At 59.7% G+C, this 9,164-nt stretch overlaps 1 protein-coding gene across 6 annotated transcripts; it reads left to right on the forward strand.

The window, feature by feature from the left end:
* Positions 1-2,703: 2,703 nt before the first annotated feature.
* LOC123350525 (RNA-binding protein 3-like) lies at positions 2,704-8,900 on the forward strand. 6 transcript variants are annotated; one of them, XM_044989147.1, is made up of 7 exons: positions 2,704-2,858; positions 3,975-4,099; positions 4,492-4,598; positions 4,693-4,798; positions 4,889-4,970; positions 5,480-5,547; positions 8,440-8,506. In XM_044989147.1, exons 2-6 carry the CDS (start codon positions 3,997-3,999, stop codon positions 5,544-5,546), a joined length of 465 nt encoding a protein of 154 aa, XP_044845082.1. In that variant the 5' UTR covers positions 2,704-2,858; positions 3,975-3,996; the 3' UTR covers position 5,547; positions 8,440-8,506. The 6 variants fall into 6 exon arrangements, with proteins under 6 accessions (XP_044845082.1, XP_044845084.1, XP_044845083.1 ...); XM_044989149.1 differs by having other exon boundaries at positions 5,483-5,547; positions 8,440-8,458; XM_044989148.1 differs by lacking the exon at positions 8,440-8,506 and adding an exon at positions 5,949-6,634 and having other exon boundaries at positions 5,483-5,547.
* Positions 8,901-9,164: the final 264 nt, after the last annotated feature.

Raw genomic sequence — 9,164 nt, forward strand, 5'->3', positions numbered from 1 at the left:
GCAGGTAAGTATGCCCAGTGGTCTGTGATGGGATGTTAGTGGGGAGGGATCTGAGTTACTACAGAGAATTCTTTCCTGGGTGTCTGGCTGGTGAGTCTTGCCCACATGCTCAGGGGAGATGAAAGCCAAAAGGAGAGGGGGGAGGCTGTGCTGGACCACGGAGGTGTTGGGTTATTGTAGGGTCTCTTAGGAGTGCTCGAGTCTGGTTATGGGGGGGTCTCTCGGGGCCGGGTCGTTGGGGGGGGGGTCTCTGGCGGGGCCGGGTGGTTGGGGGGGGTCTCGGGGCCATGTCGTTGGGGGGGTCTCGGGGCCGAGTCGTTGGGGGGGGGTCTCAGGGCCGGGTTATTATGGGGAGGTCTCGGGGCTGGGTCGTTGGGAGGTCTCGGGGCCGGGTTATTATGGGGGGGGGTCTCGGGGCCGGGTTATTATGGGCAGCGGGGGGTCTCTGGCAGCAGGGTTGTTATGGGGGGTGGGGTCGCTCAGGGCCGGGTTGTTGGGGGGCTCTCTCGGGGCCGGGTTATTATGGGGGGGTCTCGGAGCCGGGTTATTATGGGCGGGAGGGTTCTCTGGCAGCAGGGTTGTTATGGGGGGTGGGGTCCCTCAGGGCTGGGTCGTTATGGGGGGGGTCTCAGGGCCGGGATATTATGGGGGGGACTCGGGGCCGGGTTATTATGGGCGGGGGGGTCCTCTAGCGGCAGGGTTGTTATGGGGGGTGGGGTCCCTCAGGGCCGGGTCGTTATGGGGAGGGTCTCGGGGCCGGGTTCTAATGGGCGGGGGGTCTCTGGCAGCAGGGTTGTTATGGGGGGTGTCTCTGGCGGGGCCGGGTCGCTGGGGGGGGTCTCGGGGCCGGGTTGTTATGGGGGGTGGGGTCCCCCAGGGCCGGGTTGTTGGTGGGGGGGGTCTCTCGGGGCCGGGTGGTTGGGGGTGGTCTCGGGGCCGAGTCGTTGGGGGGGTCTCAGGGCCAGGTTATTATGGGGGGGTCTCGGGGCCGGGTTATTATGGGCGGGGGGGTCTCCGGCAGCAGGGTTGTTATGGGGGGGGGTCTCTCGGGGCCGGGTCGTTGGGGGGGGTCTCGGGGCCGGGTTATTATGGGGGGTCTCGGGGCCGGGGTATTATGGGTGGGGGGGGTCTCTGGCAGCAGGGTTGTTATGGGGGGGTCTCTCGGGGCCGGGTCGTTGGGGGGGGGTCTCGGGGCCGGGTTATTATGGGGGGGTCTCGGGGCCGGGTTATTATGGGCGGGGGGGGTCTCTGGCAGCAGGGTTGTTATGGGGGGGGTCTCTCGGGGCCGGGTCGTTGGGGGGGGTCTCGGGGCCGGGTTATTATGGGGGGGGTCTCGGGGCCGGGTCGTTGGGGGGGGGTCTCGGGGCCGGGTTATTATGGGCGGGGGGGGGTCTCTGGCAGCAGGGTTGTTATGGGGGGTGGGGTCCCTCAGGGCCGGGTTGTTGGTGGGGGGGTCTCTCGGGGCCGGGTTATTATGGGCAGGGGGGGTCTCTGGCAGCAGGGTTGTTATGGGGGGGGGTCTCTCGGGGCCGGGTCGTTGGGGGGGGTCTCGGGGCCGGGTTATTATGGGGGGTCTCTCGGGGCCGGGTTATTATGGGTGGGGGGGTCTCTGGCAGCAGGGTTGTTATGGGGGGGTATCTCGGGGCCGGGTCGTTGGGGGGGGTCTCGGGGCCGGGTTATTATGGGGGGGTCTCGGGGCCGGGTTATTATGGGCGGGGGGGGTCTCAGGCAGCAGGGTTGATATGGGGGGGGGGTCTCTCTCGGGGCCGGGTCGTTGGGGGGGTCTCGGGGCCGGGTTATTATGGGGGGGGTCTCGGGGCCGGGTTATTATGGGGGGGTCTCGGGGCCGGGTTATTATGGGCGGGGGGGGTCTCTGGCAGCAGGGTTGATATGGGGGGTGGGGTCCCTCAGGGCCGGGTTGTTGGTGGGGGGTTCTCTCGGGGCCGGGTCGTTGGGGGGGGTCTCGGGGCCGGGTTATTAGGGGCGGGGGGGGTCTCTGGCAGCAGGGTTGTTATGGGGGGGGTCTCTCGGGGCCGGGTCGTTGGGGGGGGGTCTCGGGGCCGGGTCGTTGGGGGGGGTCTCGGGGCCGGGTTATTATGGGCGGGGGGGTCTCTGGCAGCAGGGTTGATATGGGGGGTGGGGTCCCTCAGGGCCGGGTTGTTGGTGGGGGGTTCTCTCGGGGCCGGGTCGTTGGGGGGGGTCTCGGGGCCGGGTTATTAGGGGCGGGGGGCGGTCCTCTAGCGGCAGCGTTGTTAGGGGGGGGTCTCGGCAGCACGGTGACGGGAGGACCTCGGGAGCTTGGCGGGGACAGGACGGGACCAGGCCGCGTTGTTATGGTAACCATGGCGCGCGGGGAAGGCAGGACCCGGATGTCGCCCAGGGGGCGGGGCTCAGGGGGTTCTCAAGCAGGGGGCGGGGCTCAGGCATCGAAGGGACCCGGATGTTCCCGGAGCGGGCGGGGCGAGGCTATATAAGGAGCCGGATGTGACTGGGGCGGGGCTCAGCGATGGACCCGGATGTGCGCCAGTGGTTGGGGGGCAGGGCGGGCTGAGCCGTGCGCAGGTCCCGGGTTTTTCCCTGAGCCCGGCTTGGCGGGAACAGGCGGGGCGCGATGGCGGTTGGGCAGGACCCGGATGGAGGCCGCGTGCCAAGGTCCCGGATGGGCGCCGTTCGGCTGGCCCCTCCCTCCCTGCGTCCTTCACTCGCGCGCGCGCGCGTTCTTCGGCGCCCGGTCCAATGGGAGCGCCGGATGTGCGTCACGTGGCCTGAGGCCGGTGGGCGGGGCCTCTATATAAGGCTCGGCCGGGCGCCGCCTCGGCCGCCTTCTCAGCAGCTCCAGCCCGGGACAGATCTGCTCGGTGAGTGTGGCGGTCGCGCGCAGCTTGAGGGGCGTCAGCGAGGCCTTGTCTCGCTCGGCGCGGGAAGGGGCGGCGGTTGGTGGCCCTCACGGAGGGGAGTCGGGGGGTCGCTGAGGCCGCAGCGGCGGCCCTAAAATGCGCATGCGCGGCCGGCGGAGCTCGAGTGAACCGTTGGTGGCCTGGGGGTTCTCTTCGGGGTTCGGGGCGGGGGGCTGAGGTGCGCGCATGCGCGCGGGAAGTCTCAACGGGCCGGGGGTTCTGTGGGGGCGGGTGGAACGCGGCGGGCGCGCACGCGCGGGCGGTGCCGCTCGTCGTTCCCGCGCTGGTTGGGGAGGGCGGGGGTGGAACGCTGGAGCGGTCGGCGTTCCATCCGGCGCTGGCCTCGCTGCTGCGGCCACGTGACCGCCGCCGCCATCTCTTCTGCGCGGGACACAAGATGGCGGCCCTTGGGGGGAGGGGGCGCGTTTGCCTGCATGGGGGAGGGAGGCTGGGGCCATGTGGCCTTCATCGGGGTGGGGGCGAAGGGCGCGTGCGGGGGTGGAGTCCCTGAAGGATGGGGGGTGGGGTTGGGCAAGATACGTCACTGGGTTGGCGGGAGCAGAGGGGTCCTTGGGGTGGCTTGGATGAGGCCTGGGTCTGTGGAGGAGGGGGCCTGGAAACACAGCTGAGCCGCATGCCCTGCCCGAAGTCCTGTCCTGTGGGGAGGAGGTGGGGTCACCCTGCGAGCCCAGCTCTCCCTAGGTTAGCAGCTGTAGCGTGCAGGTTGGCAGATCTCTCCCGGAGCTGGTACAATCGGATCCTGGAATCCCTTCTCCTTGGAGGGCGGGAGCAGACAGGCAAAGCGCTCTGAGGCGTAGGAACAAGCTGAGGATATCAGGCCCCCAGGGACAAGGGCCTCTAGGAAGAGCAGTGGTGTCCAGTTGCTCTCAAGGGGTATTAGTTGCTCCCTGGGTGGGGGGGGGGGAGAGCTCTTAGGCTCTTTACCAAGGCAGGAAGGGCTGAGGCTGACATGGGAGAGTGCCTCCCCTGCTGCAGTGTCTGTCTCTTCCCTCCCCCTTCTGTGTGGGGACTGCAGCTGTTCTGGTCCTTCTAACCACTTTGCATCTCTCTCCCCAGACTCCTCCTCCTCCTCCTCACCATGTCTTCTGAAGAAGGAAAACTCTTCGTTGGGGGTCTGAATTTCGAGACTGACGAACAAGGCCTGGAGCAGCATTTCGGCTCTTTCGGCCCCATCTCTGAGGGTAAGGATCCAGTTATGCCCATGCACCTGGTCCCTACCACTGTGAGGAGAAGTGGTTTGGCTGGAGCACTTGTGGGGGGGGGGGTGTCATGTACCCAGGACCTCGTTGCAGTGGGTCCTTAGGCCCCTGCTCCGAAAAAGCTGTTTTGCTCTAAGCCTTAATACCAGCTCCCCTAGTAAGAGTTGTACAGATCTTGGTGTAAGAGGTCATCTGCTGATACCACATGGCAGGTTCAGATACCCCAACACCTGAGCACACTGCTGGATCTCTGGGACCAGCAAGGTTACATAATGTCTGCACTACATAAGGATGATCTGTAGACCCAGGGCAGTTCCTATTGCGTAGGCTCAAAGGGTGAGGACCAAAAAGTTAGTTATTTCTTCTCCTTCCAGTGGTTGTAATTAAAGACAAAGAGACCCAGCGGTCCAGAGGCTTTGGCTTCATCACCTTTGCCAACCCAGAACATGCGTCGGATGCCATGAGGGCAATGAATGGAGAGGTGAGTCTTTCCACAGTGACGGGGACTGCTGCCTAACCAGCTCCCCCTGTGTGCCTAGCTCCCCCTTTCCTAAATGTGTCTTGTTTCTCTGCAGTCCGTGGATGGGCGTCAGATCAGAGTTGACCATGCTGGGAAATCTTCCCGTGGATCCAGAGGTGGCTCATTCGGAGGCAGAGGACGAGGCCGCGGCTACTCCAGAGGTGAGTCTAGCAGCCCTCCTGTTCTGAGCTGAAAGCCAGCCGGCCTGTGGGAGGAAGAGCACTCATGTCTTTCTGTCCTTTGCGCTGCAGGAGGTGGAGACAGAAGCTACGGTGGCGGCCGCTATGACAACCGAAGTGGAGGCTATGGCGGGTCCCGGGACTACGGCGGCAGGTAACTTGTGCAGAGAGGTGGCTGGTACCCTGCTGGTGGTGAATTAGAGGGGGCCAGGCGGAGCCACCAGAATGATTAGCAAACTCGCTTAGTAAGGCTCCAGGAGCTCTATCTGCGCAGCTTAATAGAGCGAATGTTAAAGGGTGACTTGATTGACGTCTGTAAGTACCTGCACAGGGCTCAGCACTTTGACATTGGTTGCTCTCGGCTCAACTGAAGAGGGCTAATGTGATCCAAGCACTGGAAGTTGAAGCTAGACAAAGTCTAGAAATAAGACACGTGGTTTGTAATTGAGGGATGTTACCTACTGGAACTGAGTGAGCTTTGGGGGATTCTCCATCACTGCTGCATTGAACTCAAAATTGGGTCTTTTTTTTAAAGCATTTAGGTTCTTGATTAAACTAATCTTGGCTGGCCTGTCTTATGGGTCAGATTAGATCAGTGTTCCCATTGCCCCATGAATCGAGGGCATCTGGAGCCAGTGTAAAACAGTTGTGCTTTGCTTTCAGAAGTCAGGGAGGATATAACGACCGCTACTCCTCTGGAGGCTCTTACAGAGACAACTATGACAACTAAGGTAGGTGAAGCTCAGAGAATGAAATACAGCACTTCTCTTGCTTAGCAGGTGTACTTAAACCTTTGCAACGCACCATCTTGTGCTGAGCAGTGGCCGTACTCGAGGCTTATTATCTGGGACGACTCTTTATCCGCCTTAACAAGCCTGTCCGAGTCTTACTGCCAGGCCTTGGTTCCGTGACCCTGGTCGATAGCTAACGTTAAATGCATGTGGAGGCTTAGAATTCCATTTAACACCAATGACGGCCATCGAGTGTCCAGTGACTAGCTAACTGGGGGAGGGGGAGTCCTGGAGATTCCTAGCCTCGCTGAACCCAAAAAAAGTCTAGGAGTTGGTGAAATGCTACAAACATGTCCGTATGCTACAGTGCCTTTACGATTGTACCTACTTCTTGTCCTCAGCTCGCAACGAGTAAAAACCCTTCCTGACTCAAGATCGTCCTTCCAATGGCCGTATTTATAAAGAGTTTTGGAGCTTCGCTGAATCTTATTGTTTAGTTCTATCTACCTGTATCTTCCCTTTTGTAGTCTTGTCACACGCAGCCTGACATCTTCTGCTACGAGATGGCCCGTTGAGACTTTCCTCAAGAAAGCTCTGTTTATTTTTGAGGTTTTTTTAAAGCATTTTTGAAATCTGGTTTATTTTTCTCCTTTTGATTTGTCAGCAACCTGAGGTTTCTTTTAAATTGCCAAGACGGGGCCCTGAAACTCACTTTAACGTATTGTTCCCGCAAGCTGAAGTTTTTAAGACAAGTGCAATGATACCTTGGAGTTCTGTTCCTTTAGTGTATAGCAAGGGAGGGGTGAAATGCCTGGCAGCCTTTGGTATATCTAAAGGGACACAAGTGACTCGTAAGTTCGATCTGCAGAAAAAAAGGTATTTTCACTGTACAATGTAACAACCCCCAGAACTAAGACTTGCAAAAACTTTCCACGAGAGGTTCTTGAAAATGTTTGTTTATATTGTCCTTTTTTTACTGGAAGAAATGCGCATAATTCCATTGGTATTGTATTTGAAGTGGTGAAGGAATTCCTGTATTCAGTTCTCTGGCTTTACGAAGCCTATTAAAAGACCGTTCTGAAACGAACTCTTTGCTCTCGACATTTTGACATTTCGTTGCACTGCACAAGACAGACAGAGATGGGAGTGAGGTTAGGGCAGAGGAGACTGTTTCTGATCCCATCTACGCTGACCTAAATGTCACTGTACGTGGAACTAGAAGGCAGCCCGGCCCTGATCTCCTGTCAGTGTAGCACAAACATTAAACCCCGTTATCCCCTCTGTCTGCCTTGTTGAGCAGCCTAAAATATCGAAAGGGGTTTGCAGTCTAATTCTGCTTCTGAAGCTTTGCGGCCGCATAAAGGACAAATTCCCAGCTAAACCGGCAAGGATTCTTGAATCTGGCTCCAAAAATTAGCCTTTAAACCAGCACCGGTTTCCATGACTCCTTGGGTGCTCCCTCCAGTGTCTTGCAATCCAAACGTTGCTGCCATGTGCTGCCGCATGAGCCACAAAGTGAAAGTGCTTGAGCCTAAGCTGGAAGCTCTCACAATTGGATTTGGTGGTGGAGGTGATTTTTAGGAAAGCCGTCATTGGTTTCCTTAGAAACCAAAACAAGACGCAGCTGGCTGTCCAGTGATGCCGGAGGATCTTGGATTGTCTAGGCTGCTCAGTTCCTAAACAGCACGAATCCCTAACTGAAGTCGCTTCAACTTCAGCCGGCACGTCACATCTTCCATTAGTGCCCTCGTTCTTGGGAACAGTGGCAACCGAAGCTGGAAAAGGGACAGTAACTTAAACCACTGAATCTCCTGGAGCTGGCGCATATGCCACAGGGTACGGCCGCCCCTCGCTCTGTGCTGTGACACTGGCTGCGAGGGTGTATTTGCTCGCCCTTCCCAGGGTGCGTGGGAAGCCAACCTGGAGTGCGTGGCCGAGATTAAATCCAGCAGCCTCATCCATAGCTGATGAACCTGGGAGGCGTCTTCCCAGCCCACAGCAGCAGGATGGTGTGTCAAATCATCCCGTTAGCGCGCGCGCCCCCCACCTCGGGGGTGCCTCGTCCCTCGGTTCACCTTTTAATGCTTGGATCTGTCAGCCGAGCGGTCAAGAGGCGCTGCTCTTTGGACCCGGTTAGCACAGAGCTAGGGTCAGACGGCCAGCTGCTGTCAGAGGGGTAGGTGGGCCTGTTGTAGCTAGCCGTGTCCTGATCTTACCCGCTGTGAGCATTCTCTGCTAGCGTATGGAAACCAGTGTCCTTCGAGACCCCGAAGTGTGTTGTGACTCCTTCAGTGCGATCCGTGTGAGACGAAAGCTGCTCTCTTGCCTAGTTCATATGTGGATATAGTCCTGTAATTCGAGGTAACTCTTTTGCTCGTGTCCGCATCTTCTCTCCTCCACAGCTCGTTCCCTAGGGCTAACGCTGGTTTTTTTTTGACTGACTCTTTTTGGAGGGCCTGTCTGAGATGGGCCTGACCCCTACTGCTGTGGGAGTGGGGGGAGGCAGTCTGGCCTGTACCGAACACCCAGCCTACCCCTCGCCATCACTGCCGTTCGGTCCAAGATTTTAATCCATGCCTTGTGCAGCCCTTGGACTCGTCTGCTGGGAGGGGCTGTTCCCAGTGCAGCGGGGGGGTGGGGGGGGACTCCGGTGCCTCTGGACCTGCCAGGTTAAATTGCGATGCGCCGGTGACAAATAGACACCTTTTGGGTAGGGTTCTCAGAACGTGGGGTTGGGTGGAGCCTCCGTAGCGACTGACACTCCAGGGCTGGCCAATGGGCGGCATCGGCCAGCCCTGGAGTAGCCTGCGCAGACCGCCGGGTTCAGCAACTGGTTTGTGTAACGTGCTGGGTGAGTTGAGACCCGCTAGTAACACGGCTTTGCTTTGGCAGGTGCAAGAGGATGGCGCCAGCTGCTCTACCCTGATACGGAGGGATACGGAGACCAGAACGGACAGTTCGGCCCTAGGTATGGATCCTGGCCACATCCCATGGCAGAGGGCAGGGGCATCACCACTGTGGCTACGAAGCAGGGGTGGGCCCGTATCCCATTGGGCTGGGGTGGGAGCGGATGGAAGGGGGCGTCCAGTGACTAGCTGGAAGTGGGGTGGACAAAGTCAGCAACTTAGCCCAGACCCTCCTGAAGCGTAAACCTGTGTCCATCTCTCCTTCCAGGTGGTCGGCACACACAGGAGTTTGCCACAAGGGCACCCGCACGCCTGAGCTGGACGGGCCCGATCGCTGTGGGGAGAGTTGGGCCCTGCTGAGCCCGTTAGCCGGCAGGGGCACAAACGAGCAAATCCTGCCTTGGCCAGAGTCCTTTTTAGTGTAACAATAAAGACTGCTGGACCCGGTGTCTGTGGTGAGCCTTGGTCTGGGCAGCGGGGCTGAGGGACACCTGGGGGTCTCGCTCAGACAGGGAGGGTGGGGGATGGGGACAGCTCCCTTTGCTACCCCTGGGTTGGGGCCATCTGGAGCCAGCCCGGAAGAGCTGCTGATGCGGGGGGCTTGGCAGTGTCTTGGCCACGCTGTTCAGTGGAGTTAAGGCCTGGCGGGGGACAGCCGCAGCCTGAAGAGAGAAGGCAGCTGGCGTCCGGGGGCTGCAGGCTCCTGCTTCT

Source organism: Mauremys mutica, chromosome 15, assembly GCF_020497125.1.
Source record: "Mauremys mutica isolate MM-2020 ecotype Southern chromosome 15, ASM2049712v1, whole genome shotgun sequence".
NCBI classification, from domain to species: Eukaryota; Metazoa; Chordata; order Testudines; family Geoemydidae; genus Mauremys; species Mauremys mutica.

What these genes read in the sequence shown, in the direction of transcription:
- LOC123350525 (XM_044989147.1), top strand. Translation starts at nt 3,997, where the DNA reads ATGTCTTCTGAAGAAGGAAAACTCTTCGTTGGGGGTCTGAATTTCGAG. An exon ending in TGAGGGCAATGAATGGAGAG is followed by an intron (nt 4,599 to 4,692) that starts GTGAGTCTTTCC and finishes GTTTCTCTGCAG; the next exon opens with TCCGTGGATGGGCGTCAGAT. An exon ending in AGGCCGCGGCTACTCCAGAG is followed by an intron (nt 4,799 to 4,888) that starts GTGAGTCTAGCA and finishes TTTGCGCTGCAG; the next exon opens with GAGGTGGAGACAGAAGCTAC.